General features: G+C 39.1%; 1 protein-coding gene across 1 annotated transcript; it reads right to left on the reverse strand.

Annotated features, from left to right (window-relative positions):
* Positions 1 to 4,285: 4,285 nt before the first annotated feature.
* Positions 4,286 to 17,534, reverse strand: panx2 (pannexin 2). The gene is made up of 6 exons (XM_007250529.4): positions 16,946 to 17,534; positions 11,487 to 12,055; positions 8,442 to 9,553; positions 7,465 to 7,597; positions 6,320 to 6,514; positions 4,286 to 4,927 (listed from the first exon to the last, which is right to left on the reverse strand). The coding sequence occupies exons 2-6, from the start codon at positions 11,713 to 11,715 to the stop codon at positions 4,629 to 4,631; spliced, it is 1,968 nt and encodes a 655-aa protein (XP_007250591.2). The 5' UTR covers positions 11,716 to 12,055; positions 16,946 to 17,534; the 3' UTR covers positions 4,286 to 4,628.
* Between the last annotated feature and the right edge of the window lie 1,328 nt (positions 17,535 to 18,862).

An 18,862-nucleotide genomic window follows, 5' to 3' on the forward strand; every position in this document is an offset into this window, starting at 1 on the left:
TTTTCTGCACGGACTCTTTAAATCACTGGCTGCGTCCAGAAACTTTCCCAGCTGGTTGAATCCATTTAGATTTGGTCTTGATTTTGAAAAATGAATCAACGTTGATATGGCAACGTTTTTAATGTCCTAAGTGAACATTTGATCTTAAAAACACAACAGTAAAACAAATAGAACAGGAACATACCCCCAGGTATGGTGAAGAATTGGTGCCAAAATAAAAAGCGAGTGAGTCTAAAATTTAAATGGAGCAATTAAGCTAAACCATAATTTAGAACTGTTTAGAATCATTTTATACCAATTTTCTTACCAATTCCCTCAATACAGAACAATATAAAATGTTTAGTATCACAGAATGAATTTCTAAAGCTTTTAGACTTGATCTTATGCTGCCTGTATCTCAAGCTTAAGCTCACCAACAAATCAGTTTACATTAGCAGTAATGCTAGCGCCATTACCGCTTAAAACCTGTTAGCCGTATACAAACAGAAACATATAGGTATTTTTTATTTGCATTTTTAGCAAAATACTTCATTCTACTTTTCGAAAATAAAGCAATATCATTGACAAGAAGTTATTTCATATTTTGAATTCAAGTGTTTAGCCGTTTAGCTCCATTTCCCCCATATACCGAGGACTCACTTGCGTGCTTCCTCTAGTGATCACTTTCTGAAATACTGAAGTGTGTAGGCTCTCCATTAAATACATTTGTCAAAACACACACAAAATGAAATTGTACCATTTACTTACTAAGCAGACATTTATATCTTCTGTTGTACATGTTTAATGATATTAAGATAAGCCTATGTTTCCTGCCAGGTTGGAGAGAAATTCACAAAAATTAAAAATTCTCCCCGTCGGGGAATCGAACCCCGGTCTTCCGCGTGACAGGCGGAGATACTGTCCACTATACTAACGAGGAGTACGAAAGACGGTGGCATAAACCTTATACTGTACCTCAGAGTTCTCCCGCTAGTGTAGTGCAGTCTCAGAGCCGGTGTTTGGTCGAGTTGTGCTACACTGTCAAACCGCGCTATCCTAGTGTGTATTTAACTGTAAAAACAACAGAAGCACCATATTAGAGCATGTTACCAGGAGAAGTCCTAATAGATATAGCTAGTATATTTGGATAGCATAAATCACTGTATCATTGTAAAGTTATGGCATACGAAGTCATTACAAAATGCCTTTTGGAATTAAAAAATATATAATAGTTATTATAGTTATAGTGAGTTGTTTTATGCACAAATAAACTGATTTATTATATAAAAAAATAACAGGTCAGCGCATGCGCAATGCATTTAGGAAGAACGTATCGATTTTAGTAACGCAGTTCAAAATGTGAAACTTGTGTATTATAAAGATGTATTACACATAGTACGATCTATTTTAAGCGTTTATTCATGTTATTATTGATGATTATGGCGTACAGCCAATTAAAACCCAAAATAAGTGTCAAATAAATTGCTGTAAGATTTTCCCAGAAAACTTTGGACTTGATATAACACAGTGGACCAACACCAGTAGATGACATGTCTCTCCAAAACATCACAGATTGTGGAAACCTCACCCTAGAGCTTTTATGGAAAAGCAGATCTTATTTTCTAGCAGGACTTGGCACACTGCCCACACTGCCAAAAGTACCAATTGGTCTTGTATAATATTCTAATTTCCTGAGACACGGGTTTTTGCGTTTTAATTGGCTGTAAGCAATAATCAGCTACAATGAAAAAAATACTGTAATAAAGTAACGTTTCAATAATATAAACATTTTCTGAGATGCACTAGTACATTATATAGGGGATGTTCCTAAAACTTTAGACATAAATGGATGGAATCAATGCAAGTTTAAGGGCGTTTTTGAACCCTGAATTCCAGACCAGAGTCCAGACTAAGGTCATGTCATGTTTACCACTTATTTATTTATTTAATAAATTATTTTGCCCTTCCTCCTGATCAAGTTCATGGCAGTTTCAGAGCTTACCAGAAGTCTTTGGTCACATTTTAGGAATACCTTCTGAACAGGCCACCCCTTACTCACACACCTCCAGTGAGCAGTGGTAGGTGAACCGGCCATGCTAAATTGGCCCATAGGTGTGAGTGGGTTAATCAAGAGGAAAATAAGCCTATGATAAATTCACAAACTGCAGCTTAGGTTTGGTTCATTTTTATTATTGATCTTCTTAAAAATGTCTCTAAATTTGTTCTGTGACTACATACATTCAAAACAGTTCCTGGTGATAACGTGTCCCAACAAAGTGTGATCACTGACCCAAGGACATGTCTAACAACACTAACTCTTAACTGTTCACAACAGCAGTACTACTGACCTGCCTGAAAACAATGATCAGACCCACCTGAGCTACAGTTCATTTTCTAAATGCAGCGGAATGTGACTTTGCGCTTCATTCAAACACGCCTAAGGGTTGACTTGTGCAAGACAATCTAGATGATGTTCATCAGTCCTATTACTAATTAATTAATGTAACTGAGTATGATCCACATGACATGCAGCATATATGCCAAAGTGTTGTAATAATTTAGATTTGTTTAAAATGTTTTTCTTTAGAAATAAGCATACAGCTTGAATGGTTCTAGAGCACAAATAGACTTAAGACTTCTAAAATGCTGTGAAATGAGGATATGACAATGTGTAAATGTCACATTTAAGCCAGATGTCACCCCTGTGTCGTTAAGATATAAAAATAGTAAGAGTGCATTGATCAACAGTGTGCTTGATATCCAACATCTTTTTGATCTGGGGAATTGGCAGTTTGATTGGACTGTAAGGAACTGAAATAACAATTATATGGTCATATAAAACTATACATGTCAAGAATAGGACAGATGTACACAATTACTATTAATATACTTCATTTTACAGGTTGGTGCTATCAATTTTTCTCTACAGTCGCAATCAATATATTGTGCTGGCCTTCATTCTTAAAAATAAAGGTGTTGCAAGTGGTTCTTTGAATAATGCCATTGAAGGAGCACTTTTGGGATTTTAAACAAAAAAAATCTTTAAACTATTAAGATAAGGTAAAGGTTACCAGCAACAATATATGTTTAAAAATATCTGATATGAGCAATATGTATTGAGCTTACATAGCTTATATGAGTGTAACACATGTATTGCAACATGCCAGACATCTCAAAATGGAAATGTAGACGTTTCTAATGGTGACCTGTAATAGTACAACCCAAGCAGCTCAAATATTCGTATGTAGTTTCTGCAGATTTTGAGGTAGAAGTTTCAGTCAGGTCTGATAGGTCAGATAGGTCTGGCTATGTGGCTGGCCATGAAATAGCATCAGTGGCTTTAAGGCAAGCTCTTCAGAGGGCACAAGTATGTGGACAAGAACTGTCCTGTTGAAATACTGCACCAGAGTGTGCACCCCAAACACAAAATCTGCAGAAATATAAGTTGCATAAGTTGTATGCGATTATCACAGGACACCATTCTAGTTCTGTATTTTTTTATGATGATGTATAAACATGGTTCTTATGGAATAAAAACAAAATGCATCTTCGTCTAGTAGAACCTAACTGATAAACAGTTCTGCCCTACAGTGATGTATCTTATGATAAATAGAGATTATTTTATTAATGCAGTGTCTTTGGTAGGATGTAAGTTCCGTGTTACTAAAAGGTGCATCAATGGATATCAAACGCTGCTATTAAGCTATGCACAGGTAGTGTAACCAACCACAGATTCACACAAAGCTAAGATATTACAGTTAAAAAAGTGAAAAGTTCCTTTTGTGCAAAAGGTCAGCTTTGCTGTTTGTGGTTTGAGTCAGGGTTTCCTTGATTCTTGCTGTAATGAACACACAAGGTGAATGTGTGTGTTTAAGTTGTGGAGTTGGATAAGATGACCAAAAAGCTCACAGCAACAGCAACGATCTTGTCCTTGGGTTGCAGAATCATGTGATGTAGATGGCAAGCTTGCATGTTTCTATGATCTGTACACATAGAGTATTTCAAAATGCATATTATTGCAACAACATTTGCATAATTTAGGAATAAATATATTGCGCTGAATACCTGTTCTACAGGAATCTACAGAAATTTGCCAACCAAAGGACACAGTAAAATATGGTGAAATTGCGAGGATTTGGGACACATGTTTTGAAATTTATAAAAGATGACAAAGTTTCCAATAGAACCCTTATATCCTTTTGTATCCTCTCTGAAACCTTTGGAATGTCATAGGAAAACATTCCATTCAAGTGAGCACCAAGGTTTGCACTCAGTCATGAAAACAGACTCTCGTTCTTCAATTAATATGTTTCACTAAAATTAATCAGTGTTAGTTAATCCTCAGAAGAACATTTTGAAGTTACCTGTATGTGCATTCCAAATCTTTTTTTCTCACAGAGCTGTCCTTTGTACACCACAAGCTCTCTGGTGGACTGACCTCACTGGTTCCACCTAAAGCACAGTAGGTGATGAGGTGTAGTGTGCTGCACCATGAGGAAAGGTGATTCTATCAGATGAGGTGGTAAGTGTAGTGCTGACACACAGTTTACCCTCCTAAGGACTTGGTGCTAAGGTTAAGAGATGAAAGAAGTGAAATATGTGCAAACTCTGAGGTGTGGATATATACTCGTCTGTTTTTGTGTGAGCCTTCAGCACTCTCCTGCAGCAATGAGCTCAGCAGGCCTTTCCACCAGCTTGTCTCTGTGGCCTTGCTCCTCTTCCTCCTCCTCGAACAGTGTGTGGTGGATGCTGAGTAGCGGGTGTGAGGGGTTGTGGCTGTAGGGTACAGGCTGACTCTCCGGCTCTGCACACTGTTTCAGAGGTTCCTTGGTCTTAGGGGAATCAGGGTCGGGTAAAGTAGCTGTCCCTCCATTCATGTAGGAGGTGGTGGGGAGGGTCATCTTAGAAAAGGCAGTGGTGGTGGACAGGGGTGGTGGGTCTTTCTTTTCTAAAGCGTTGAAGATAAGGGGACAAAATGTTGTTTTGATGAACATTTATACAACATTTATGATTCCCGGCATCCAACTTGCAGGCAACAGAGCAATACTTGACTAGTCTTTTTTACGGATTATATGTATAAGATTTGTAGCCACGATTTGGTGATGAGTGGCAAGCTGACAAAGCGACAAGCACCAAATCAAGCTTATCAACTTTATGCAAATAAATGACAAAGAGAAGCGACATTCTACAGCAAATGCGGCAATCATTTTTTGGACCAATCAATACACAAGAGTCTGAGGTCCACTACTTTAGCTCTATGAAAATTGGGTTAAAAATTTAAAATGGTCTTTTCTGTCTTTTCTCAGCACTGTGGTTCTAAACATTAAACCAATGTTTCTTATTTTCCTGTTTATACTTTTTGCACAAATACAAGGATAATTCCAAGGAAAACGGAGTGTGTAACAAAGTAAAGGACAACTTAAAAGCAGCATGCTAGAATAGCCCACATGATAATTGGCCAAGCCAATAAATGCAAGAGCCAAACTTGGGGTGACCTGAGCAACTTATTGATTCCCATTCTGAATACAGAGTTTAGTTTTCCTATTCCTCCTCATGAAACTCCTAGATAGTCCACATTTTTGCTGTATCCCACTCTGTTCATATATATATATAATTATATAACATTATATAATATTTAATGCTAGCACAGCAGTTTAGCATTAATAAAGGTCTATTTTCTAGTCTATTTTTATACATAAGGCACACCAGGTGCATTTCAAGCAACAAAAGCAAAGAACAAGGGTGTCGCCATGTTTCCAATCTAATCAGGAAGCTGGGGGAAGCATCTAAGTAAACAAAAAAAATGTTTAAAAAAAACATTTTCTTTCAAAGTCAAACGAGTGCTGGATGTTAATCTACAAACTGTTAAACTGTAATGTGGGTAAAATAGCGCTAGCTGTGGTTAGCAACACTTAGCGTTAGTAAATGCTGCCCGACAGCGCTAGACTGAGGAACCCTGAGTGTTCTGGTAAGACAGGGAGATATTAGCTAGCAATTTGTCCCACGTTTGTTTTAACATGATAAACACGCAGACTACTAGCCTGAAACGATGAAAGAGCTAGCGCTTAGCAGTAAGCGGCTAATGCTAATGCTTTTCTGCTCCTTTACAACCTGACTGGTAGAATTCATACATAAGGCACAACGGATTATAAAGCGCACTGTTGATTTTTTTGTAAAATAAAATTATTTTAATATTATGCTGTTTTTTCTAAATGACCAGCTGGTCTAGAGCTGGATTTTTGCAGGGTGTCCTGGCTGTAACAGAAGAAAGACGGTGTATTTGTGAATAGAGGCAATTTACAGATAAGTAAACAGTTTAATTTCATAGAATTGTAATTACCAGTGAGCGTGGAGGAGACGTGAACTACGGAGTGCGTGCCCTCGATGAACACAGTGTCCAGAGTGTTTTCAGCAGCCGGTGGCTCTGGATTGGTCATTTCTGATTTAGGTTTCTGAATGTTCGTCATGTACGGATGGACATCCAGGGAGAAATTACGAGTGTGCTTCTTCTCTATTACACTGTTTGTTTCTGGAGCTGTGAAAACATCACATGATAAACATTGAATGGATTTAATTTGTGCTGTCAGTGTTAATCACGTTACAAAGTTTACAGAACCTGGTGATGTGTTAACTGATTTATTAATCAATGTAAACATAGTGTCACTACAGTCAGGTTAAGCAGATTAGTAGATTATTTTTTATTTATGCTGAAATATTGATTAAATCTCATAACTAACACTTACTACCCTTCCCTACTCTCTCTCTCTGCCTTTCTTCTCACAGCTGCTGCGGCTGTTAAGTCGGCATGTTCCTTCTTCTAAAGTTCTCTGTTAAACTTTTACTCACAGATGGAAACATTATAATTTAAAAAGCATTGAAACTACTGTGATATATTATAATAAAGTATCAAGTTGGTATTCAGGCACACCACACACTTCATCATTATTTTTGTCTGCCTTACAAAATACAGAAAAGTACCAGAATAAAAAAATATATATGTATTTGTATGATTAACTCTAATATAAATATAATTTAATTTCATCTTGCATTCCTTTTGTTTACATTTAAATATCTATTATTATCTATTATTATACACTTAAGCCTTAAGAGGAAGGTTAATCACGATTAATCCCATACGGTTCTTGTCATTCATCTGTTTAATTTGTTTAATTGATTGTCACCACAAGCTCAATTAAATAAATGAGAGAAAAATGTTATCGGCCCTACAATGGTATTGCTGAAAATGTGTTAATCCCAAACCATAATTAATTAGAATGATAGTTTCTTATAAATAGTGGTAAAGAGTTTTATGCTATACAATATGCCTGTGTGCATTACATCACTAGACAATGACCTGTCAGCTTTTCAATTCCTGATAGGGGTTTTAAAAAGCAAATCTGTCCAGAGGGATCTGTTCAAATGAAAAAATCAATAAGATTCTCACTGCCCTACATGTCTGAAGATGTCTAACTATTTGTCATTTACCTCTGGGAGGGTATTGTGTGCTCTTGGTGTCGAGTAGAGGGGCAATAAAACCATCAGCTACAGTCTTCCGCCGCAGGGGTTTGGGTTTTTCAGCCTTCATGCTGTTTTCCAGCCGAGTCAAAGTAAGGGGTTCCTGCATCATTAAGACATGAATTAATTTTGGTTAGTGCATCTAAAAGACAATGAAATAATAGGATGCTTATTAGACAGTTAACACATGTGCTGATACAGAGAACCAGTTTTATTTTTTTAATAATCACCTCCAGTTTATATTGACATACCATGACTTAATACACAAAACATTATATGAGGTACATTCTTCTTAATTCAGCCAGCTATTAAACCAGGGCAACACAGACAGTGACAGTTCTATATTTGTATTGGTATGTTTATGGTTATCTGTTATTAACCTATAACCTATAACTAACCTGCTTTGGTTAACAGATTAACAGGTTTCTAAAACAAATTTATTTAACGTGTTAGTGTTGTAATTTTAACAACTGTTTAAGCTTTGATTATTATTAAGAGTTTGGGCACACAGCATATATTTGTTGCAGATTGGATTTACTGTAACTAGTGCAGTTTGTCAAATATTGGCATCATAAACCATGTGAGAATGTTATTTTCGGTTATTATTATTATTCGCAAGACTCTTGAGAGTCTTGATGTGATTGTTTGGTTCTAAATGTAATTAATGTGTTCATACCTGACAGATGTCCTTAAAGAAGCTCATGTTTGATCAGTGCTAGTGAAAAGTCTGAAGAGTCAGAGAATGTATTAAGCTTGGAAATTTAATCTGACAGTTCCTAATTACAATTGGAGACATGCCTCAGGCTTGATTTGTTAATCAATTTTTCTTATGTTATGAGAGACAGCTGTGCTTAACTGTGCTTTAGGATTGTCTGAGGTTTATTACCAAATTAAACATTTGAGACTTTGCTGATTATGATACTAATGCTACTTTGAGATACTCTTACTTTAAAGGGTTGTGGCAAAGGGTTAGACGTGGGGATCCACTTCATCTTCTTCCGGGGTCTTTTGATAACAGCCTCTACTCCTAGTTCTCCCACCCCCAGTACAGATGGGTCTAAGCCTGGGTCAACTGTCTGGTTCCCAGAGTCTCGAACAGTCGGTGTGGCATCATGGTTGGACTGTGCTAAAGCTGCCAGCAACTGTCTCACTACATTGTCATACATCAGGTCACTCTCGTTAGTGATGAAGTCTAGCCTGTTGAGAGACTTGATGTGGTCTCTGTTTTCATTACAGAACATGGCCAGGATGTTAATGTCGCAAAACTGTGACTTTTGCCAACGCCGCCGTGTCTTAATGCCAACTTTGTGCAGCTTGTCGAAGACAAAATTGGATTTGCGCACCACAAACAGATGTAGTAGGTTCAGTAAAATGATAAGGTTCATGGTGCAGAGCAGCGCAATGTCCACTGCGGCCATGATGCGCTGGAGCTGCACAGCTGGCAGCTTGCAGTTCACACTTAACCGCAGTTCAGGGATGCTGCTAATGTCTGGTGGCTCGCCCAGCGCGCAGGTGAACTCGTTCTGCCGCTGCCAGGCGTAGTATGTGCTCAAGTAAGTGATGGGAATGGAACTGAGGCAGATGATGGCCAAATGTCTTGCTAAATATATCTTGGCTAAAAAGTTACTTTGGCCTCGACGCTCTAGATACTTCTCAAAGAGGTTCTGTTCAGGACTCTTCTCCTTCTCAGCATTCTCAATGATCTCTCGCCTCTCACGTTCACTAATCCCTGGACCTTTTGACTGGATCTGCTTCTCGATCTTTGGGGCTCGGCCTTCGGCAGCTCGGTGGTAGCAGTTGTCAATCTCCTGGAGGAGGAAGTTGAGTTCAGAGGTAAGACGAGTGGAGGCGAGGAACTCCCAGCCCAGTGCTGGGATGTACATGATCCCTGCAAACGCCAGCAAGGCATAGGGCAAAAACTTGTGCTCAAACAACGATGGCCTTTGTTGAGGCTCAACGCCAGGTACAGCATCCCGTAGTTCTGTCCAGCAGTAGCCTCTGGCATAGAGGGCCTGGTCACGAGTGAAGTTGTGTGGGGTGTAGCAGTATATCGACTCCTCTAAAAGAGAATGAGAAACATTAAAAAGACATTAGAGACTTACTTTATGAGCCAGCACCTTTTTATGAGATCATAACAATTTTAACAGACACTAAACAATATGTTGGATACCATGACAAAACCCTCTTAAGGCAAAAGAAGTATCTATTTGGGAATAGTCTGTCATCAATATTCTGTTAATTAAATTGTGCTACAGAGCATCAGACTGTAGCTGAGCCAGTACTGCCCAGAGGAACACTAGCAATCCTAATATAACAGACATGAATAGTACAATGTTAACAACAATATTGCATGTGGACAGAGCATGTGTCAGGCAATTAGAGTGTATCCAAGTGAAATTGGACTCCCTTATTCAACTTAAGAAGGGCTATGGTTGGCATGTTATATGGAAACTGGAAAACCCAATAACCTGTATTTTTCAGATTTTTTACAAGGATCTTATTTATATTTTATCATTCAATATCTTATAATTCCACTGTCATATGCCAACATGTGTTCTGTAGCTTCCAGTACAGCTTGGCTTGATCCAGCTTTGAAGACTCTTGGAGGACAGGCATTCAGAAACTCTGTACTGGCAGCAAGGTGGTAGAATGAACTTCTGTTTGGTGTCTGAATGGTCTGAATGCTTGCTGGCACATAAAAAACTCCACCCAGATGGGGACTTGAACTCAAGACCTCAGCACTGATTTATAAACATGATAACCACCAAAACCATTGTGCAATGTGAACATACCCTACCCCTCTTTCCGGCTCTGTTAAGTTGATCATGTTTTTAAGCAGGATCCATCTGGAATCCCACTGTCCTCTTCCCCTACCTCCTGCTGTCCCATCTCTGTGGTAGGTCTCAGCCTGGTTTGTGCTGCTATGCAGTTCAACTGACTCAACGTTTAATCTAAATCCCCCCTCACTCTCTCTGTTTTTTCCTGTCGCCCTTCTCTCTTGTTCTTCTTCACTTTCTCTTAATCTTTACACTCATTTCCTCTGCAAAATTTACCAACATGAACATAACTTCGGTACTGGTAGGTCAGTGTCCCTCCCAGGAATGGAAAATATCAGTTTGCTTATAGTACTGCAATTAAATAACAACAAGCGTCAGATAGTTCATAATTTCACAATTTCAAAGCTATACATCTCCAAAATGGCAACTTTACACAAGAACTTTCTTTGTAAAAAACAGCTGCCAGATTCAAATAATGTGAAACATAAAAAGACAAAGGGAAGATATAAGATTTTTGTGTGATAACCATGATTTTATTATATACTCTGAAAACTTGAAAATTTTGAGCCTACAAAAAAAACATGCCTGCCACCCAAAGCTACCTTCTTCTGGGTGTGCAATTGTACTTTATATATTGGAAAGCTGACAGGCCACAGTGTTGTAGGTTGTAAGAGCGAGTTACCTCTATTCTGTGTTGCAGATGGTAACTGTTTCAAAGCAAAATGATGACCTAACTAAGTGAAGTTGAGTCAACAAATATTTATCTTCAGTGAAGTTCCACTGCTCCCCAGCTCAGTGCTGGGAGGCTTTATACTCATCTAGCTCACACATGGAATTAGGCATGATGCCAACAGGCTTCTGTTTATCTACTCCAGACTTATGTCTCTAGAGAGATTAGACAAGGTGTGGGTGTGCATTTGAACATCTATGTCAGCAATGAGTGCACCTTAAAGTAGTGAAAACATTCATTTAGAAGGGTGTCCACAAATATTTGGATATAGTGTAAGAATAAATGTCTTTAAAGGTTTATGTTATGTTATTTCCCAGCTAGTGTATAATCATAATTATTAAAACCAATCATTAATGCTGCAAAATGTTCTTTAAAATATGCCACTAAAGAACCACTTTTGGTTCTATAAAGAATGATGTATGTAACAGAGAAGTGAAACACTTCACTTGACTGAGACACAGATAAAAACTGTTCTTAAAACGAACCTGCAAAGTTGCGGGTGAAGACCAGAGTGACCAACAGGATGGGGATAATGACGGTTCCGATGGTGACGACACGGTCAAAGGGCAGCTCCAGTTTGAGCTGTACCATAAGACCAGCGAGGGCACCACCCTTCTCATCCTGAGAGGAGCCGGGCAGGATCAGCTCCTTCAGCTTCTCCCCTGCAAGCAGAGCCGTGGCCATGTCCAAGTTCTGCTCGAAGAGGTTCTGCATCCGGCACCTGGAGCCCACCCACCACTATTCCTCCACTGTCAATGCTCCTGACCCAATGACCAGGCTCTCTCCGCCCCCCCTCACTTCCACCAGCCAATGCTTTGGCTGAGGGCTCCTGTCTGTCAAAGCGTGTTCAATGATGGTGTATACAGGACACGGAGTGTTGAAAGAAGAAGAGAGACACAGTCACAGCAGGGCCATTTTGGTTGGCCTGAAACTTCCACTGCTGGTTCTGATGCTTGTCCTGTTTCTTGGTTCTGTATGATAATTTAATGGAAAGCAGTCTAATTTCTAAGAACAATAATTAAGTTATCACCAGGATCTTCTTTCCACACTAACCCTGTAAAAACAAAAGACAAAAGAACATTAATGGGAGCTTATCACAAAATAACTGAGTCATCCTTATGTACATTATTTAGTATTATGGTCCTTCTCGCAATGTGCTGTCCTTGTCACACCTCCATGCACTCAGGCACTCTTTAACACTGTGTTCCTTTATTTCTACTGGAGTGTTCTTGTGTGGGCTGTCCACAGGGACGATAGCATTTAGTGGCCAAGGGCAAAATGAGCTCCATATTTTATACACTGAGTCACTCCAGCAAACACATATTGTCCAAATTTTTATGGAAAATGAACGGTAAAAAACACTGGATATCCAGCAAATAAGCATATACAGACCATTTCCTTCCTTGAGTTATTTTGATTGCGTATTGAAAAGCTATAGAATTGATGTTCTTCTTCTTTAAATTTTTTTCTTTTCTTTGCCAAATTTTCACAATATCTCGTCCTTGTCACGAAATCTGTTTTTAATGTATATATTGACCCAGCATTGATTGCGATAAACGATTTTGTCATTTTAAAGTATTTTTATGCCACTTTAAAGATGGTAGCCATGTTTGTAGTCTACAATGAGCAATGAACAATGCGCCCCCTCACCCATTACTTGCTGGGGTATTTGCCTTTCGTTTCTGAAATTAAAGGATGCCCTGCACTTTTTAACTCACCCTGAAGAAACTAGACAGGTTATGGTTGGTGTGCATTTGCACATCTGTGTCAACAATGGGTGCAACTTGTAGCTGAACAGAAGCGGCATCCACAAAAGTTCAATAAATGTAATCCATTGAGAAACCCTTTGTGAAGAAATTTTAAACTGGTAAAGTGCCTCTATATGAAGAGAATGTTCTTCAAACCTTTAAAATGTTAAAAGTGGTTCTTCAGTGACATTTTTTTAAGAACCACCTGTATCACTGTCATATTTAAGAGTATTTCCTGTAAGTGTGGTTTTAGACCTCTACTGGAGTCATTAGAATGACTCTGTTGCAAACACCATACATGTGCGTGGGTGGGGTGTTGTGGGGTGACATCATAGAAAGGTTACATGAATGCCCTTTGAGATTTCTACGCCATTAACACAGTGTCCATCCGTCCTAGATCTGCAGAATTAAAAACTGCTGTAGATATTTGTTGTTTGTTACATTAGTCTTTGGCCTTTACAGTGCTGATACTGCAGAAGGACACAATATTCAAATGTGCCTCTAGTGAAACAGAATATTGTTTATTATGGGCTGTGAATGTCCTCGCTTATTCTCAGATGACACTTCAGATGTCTGTAATGATACTGTATGATTACTTATACAGAAATTCTTAAGATGTTAATCTTTTTTGGTCCCTCTGCAGCCTGTTTTCATGATGTCATGTGGAGCTGCTAATTACACTGATTTCATTCTGAGCAGCAACCCAGTAATTTTAAAAGCTGCCTCCTCCCCCACTACACACACACACATATACAGCAAACACCCCCAAGGTTATTTATACTCCAACATAGCACAGACTATTACATATTACATAGACTCCTTCCATACTTACTTTGAAATTATTATACTTTCCTGAAAAGAATTATGTAAAATGAACTTCTAATTAATTAAGATAAAAGTATCTGTGCCAAATGGGATTGAAATAAATCACTGCACATGTTACCAAACTGACATTAAATGAAACAGAAAAAGAAACTGCAGCTGAAATTGATTAAATATTGTGTGAGACGTTTAGTCTGTGCCCACCTTAATTTGTTTGTTGTTTATTCCCATCTGAGTTTAGAACCCTAACACATAATGTCCCCAGACTGGTTTGTATTTGGCAATGGAGCTCTGAGGCCTTGCTGGGTTTAAGCTTACGATCTCTTTACACTTAATGAGCAGCAGTTAGACTGTAGGGCCTTCTGAGTAACTTTACCTTTTAGTTTCTTCCTTCCAGAATATATACTGTATACTGTACATGGTTTTATAGGTTTAGAGTGGTGCTACTTTCAAAGCAAGAAGCAGATCAGCCTATAACTAAACAGAGCATTTTATTTATACTTTTATTTTCACCAACATTTTTAATGCATGCACAGTAAGCCCTTCCCCCACACACAACTTTTTGCAACCTCACATGAACACTATAAGAACACTTAAAGAATTAATGCACCACCGTGTGTTGGTGTTTTGTTGTCATCCCTGCAGGAGTTATTTCAGCACTGTATGTCCTCACACTGGGGCTGTGCTGAGAGGTTGCGTAAGGTCAATAGACAACTAAACTGAACCTAAACAAGAAATAAAACAGAATAAATGCTTAAGTCCTGTTGAGAAGCTGTGCTTGTTCATATTATGTATAATATAGAGCTGCCCTTAAAATAAGAGTCCATATCAGACATCAGTTTTTACCCACTGAATTTGGCTAGGTTAATGTTAAGCATTAACACCATTACAGTTAACAGTCCTACAGTGTGACAAAACTTCAATTAAACTTATCATGCAACATCCCAGAAACAAAGTAACTAACCTTACTTTTAGAAGCTAATTGTCATCAAACAGTGCAGTATAAACCAGCTCATAAATGAAAGGCCAGGGAACTAAATGTTCACCATATAGCTGACTGTGCATAAAACCCGCCTGATTGAATACTGAAGTGCTGAAGTGGAAACAATATAATCCAGGATTTTGAAGTGATACAACAGGGCACCACAGCTGTTCTGACATCTGAAATTGATATAGATTACTGGGGGACTGATTGGGATGTGGACATGTAATAGACAGAAGAAGCAAGACAGAGAGAAACACAAAGAGAAAGTTCTAGTTTTCAGACTCCTATTATGTGTCAATGACACATACCTGAAGCAATGGTTCGCCTGACAGCACTCTCCAAAGGTTAGGGAGAAGGGGCGGGGGGAAGATGTTGTGTTGAGAAGTTATGTATGTAATGACTATCGACAAATTACCTGAACCAGAATGAATGCTCTCTCTGGTAAGAAACTGTGCTAGTTCATATGATTATTATTAGGATCCTTTATGATAGAGTCAATATCAGAAATCAGATGTTTTCCCACTGAGTAGTTAGTTGGATAGGTTAATGATGAGCATTAACACCATCAATGTTAACAGTCCTACAGTGCACCAAAACTTTAAGCTTAGCTCTAAGAAAGCTTATGATCAGTCAGCCAACTGTACTGTCTAGACCGGCTCATAAATGAAAGGCCAGGGAACTGAATGTTCACCTGAAAGCTGACTGTGCATAAAGCCTGCCTGATTGAATATGAGAAGCTGATGTGGAAAAATCTTCACTACTATTTACTGGGATTTTGCAGTGAAACAGAGGTGCACCACAGTTGTCCTCACATCTGGAATTGATATAGATTATTGGGAGACTGACTGGGATGTATGTATAATGCACATGAGAAATAGAGCAAGAGAGAAAGAGAGAGACATAAAGAAAGAGAGTTCTGGCTTCCAGACTCTCACTGATGACATGTCAAAGACACATACCTTAAGTAGTGTTCCACTTGACAGCACTCTCCAAAAGGTACCAGGAGTGGTGGGTGGGGGTTGTACTGAGAAGTTATGTTACGTAATGACAATCGACAAATCACCTGAACCAGAATGAATGCTCTCTCTGTTTGGAATCTGTGCCTGTTCATGTTCTTTATAATATAGAGCTCTAGTGAAATCAGAAGTTTTTTACCCACTGAGAAGTTTTTCACCCCATGTATCACTGCTGGTAGTGGAGTGTTTCCACTTCAGCTCCTCATATGCTCATAAGCATCAACACCAGCAGTGTTAACAGTCCTACAGTACGACAAGAAAGATCAACTGTCATTCAAGTATACTGTAGCATAACTGTAGTCTAGACCGGCTGGTAAACAAAAGGCTAGGGAACTGAATGTTCACCTGATAGCTGACTCTGCATAAAACCTGCCTGTTTTCATCTGATGAGCTGAAGTGGAAACACTTTACTACTAGCAGTGATACAGGGGTGCACCACAGCTGTCCTTACATCTGGAATTAATATAAATTATTAGAAGACTGATTGGTATGTGGACAAACAGTGGTCCACCTGACAGCACTCTCCGAAGAGTAGGGGAATGCGGGGTGGGGAGGGTTGTACTAAAAAGTTATGTTATGCATCTTACATAATGACAATTGACAGATTACCTGAACTGGAATAAATGATCTTGTGCTTGTTCATATTTTTTACAATATAGAGCTATAGTGATTGTTATTAAGATCCTTTATGATAAGGAGTCAATATCATAAATCAGAATGTTTTTTTTACCTACTGAGAAGTTTGGATAGGTTAATGGTAAGCGTTAACACCATCAATGTTAAACACTCCTCCAGTGTGTTACACTCCTTCAAAACTTTAAGAACATCAGTCATCCAATTGTACTTTAGTCTAACGGCAGTCTAGACCAGCTGGTAAAGGAAAGGTCAGGGAACTGAATGTTCACCTGATAGATGACATCATGTGCATATAGCCATTTATGCATTTAAGTCCTGGTTGATTGAATACAAGCAGCTAAAGGAGCTGTCCAGGATATGTGGTCCTGAAGTGGAAACAGTACTCTGGTACTCTGAGGTATAGCAGAGATCCAGAGGTGCACTACAGCTCTGCTCCAAACATCTGGAATTGATATTGACTATTGGGGGACTGACATGAGAGAAAAAAAAGAGTGAAAGAAAAATAAGGAGAGACATATATATATGTATGTATGAGTTCTAGCTGCAAGACTCTCACCTATGATATGATGTCAATGGCACATACCTGAACCAGTGGTGCACCTGACTGACAGCACTCTCAGAAAGGAAAGGGAAGCTACAAACAGTAACGACGACCACCCTGCTCCCTCCTATTTACACCAACAGCAGCCCACCCACCGCTGATCTAAGACTTGATAGAAGATGCTCTCTGTACTCACCAAATCGTAAGCATCCCCCGGCGCCTCAAGGGTTAATCTGCAGTGCGGGCGAGCCGTTATACCGTGTATCCGGGCACACCGGTTTGGACCGCCTTCCCCCCCTCTTTTACCCATCCCTCCAGCCCCTCATCACTCCTTCTTTCTCTCCTTTATCCTCTGAGCCCTCAAGGAGAACCGCTTGCTGAATGCACGGTGTGGGTTCGCTCCCTCACCAAGAAAACGTCACCATCAATCCACAAAGCAGGGATCGATGGACATGTGGACAGATAACGACACGGTTCCTCCCAGCCTGGCTTTGTTATTATGATGATTCCAGCCCTGAACACACACTTAGACACTCCTGCGGTTAATCCATCCCTCCACCAGCCACAGCACTGCTGACTCAGACTCCCAGTGACTACAGTGGATGATAATCAGCCAGCCTCCTCCAGCCAGCCTTTCTCAGGGGTCCCCCATGCCCACCAGCACATGCTAAAGCAGCAGCGTCTTTCCTCCAGGTGTGCAGGGACTAGCAGGGATTAGCCCTCGTTTCTGAAGCTCTTAACACTAGAAGGGAGTGTCGCACCTACAAACGACTTCATCACGATAATGTCAGCCCCCCCCCCCCCCCTCCCTCTGTTGCACCCCCTCCAAAGCCAGTTTGTACCGGTTAGGGCGAAGCTTTGCTCGACTGCTTCCAAATATAGTCTAGTAGGCAAGCCTCCACCACTGCAGCTGGATGTGCCGAAGCCGAGCTGGTAGCTCAGTTAGGCTGCTTTCATCGACCGCTTTTGTAACAGTGTTTAAAAGCATTCTGTAACTCTGTCTCCAGCAGAGGGAGGACTGCAACTGTCCGACTACTGGCACCAATCAGAAACAGAAGTTTAAAGTCATCATGGAGTAGTCGGAGTTAGTTCAGGGCTGACTGTATTAGATATAAATCTATGGTAGTAAAGTAAGGGGGATATTGAACATTCCAAATATTTACCTTTTTTTCTCATACCCAATCTTCTATTTTATTCAGGGTTGGGGGGATCTCTGTGTCCTTAAACCTGTCCTTCAGCTAAAATCCACTTTTTTTTTAAATACTGCTGCACATAAAACTATTACTCAGCCTCCACTGTCTGCAGTAGCTAGTAAAAGCGAATGTTCTGAAAAACGAGTTTATCAAGAAAAGCACAGTGTCTACTTCAACTCAACTAATTTGTGCAAACAACACATACGTATTACATGAGTTGCCCAGTAATTCAGAGCTAAGGAACCAATGTTAGAATTTATCTATGGAACACCACCAGCAAAGAACAGATGCGATATGTTTGCATGTATGAATATTTACAAGCAAGAGCCGAAATCCTATCCTTTCTCTTTTACCAATAGAATGTTTGTGGTAATTGGCCTTCCAAATCAGAAATTAGAAATATATTATTAAAAAAAGAACTGCAAACAAAGTATTATATTTAGCATGCTCTGTGTAATTGTACATTCTCACCAAAAACTTATGGACTGCCACTTTTAACTTAAAGTAAGGATACACAAGGTTGAAGTAAAACACTTCTACTAGAGTAGTAGAATGAAAACATTTGTCTTCATGTACTCAAATAAAAAATCAATTATTAAATACCTTTTATACAATTTATCTAATCTGATAATAATTTTTCATATTAGTTGATTAGTAAACAATTATTTCTGCCAGTCCCCCAGTCTCTGCTTTCTGTGGGCATGGCTCCGAATGAAAGTAACAGTTGAACTTGAAATTTAAATGTCCTGTCCATGCTCAAAAGACATTGTAATAATTGCTAAATGTTTTGATATGTAGTTAAAATGTGTTACCATTAGCAATAGTGGTATTTCATGCAGGTTTAAAACCAATGCAAGGAGTTGTTCTCATACCAAAAAAAAATTATATATATATATATATATATATATATATATATATAT

Source organism: Astyanax mexicanus, chromosome 9, assembly GCF_023375975.1.
Source record: "Astyanax mexicanus isolate ESR-SI-001 chromosome 9, AstMex3_surface, whole genome shotgun sequence".
In the NCBI taxonomy this organism is placed as follows: domain Eukaryota; kingdom Metazoa; phylum Chordata; class Actinopteri; order Characiformes; family Acestrorhamphidae; genus Astyanax; species Astyanax mexicanus.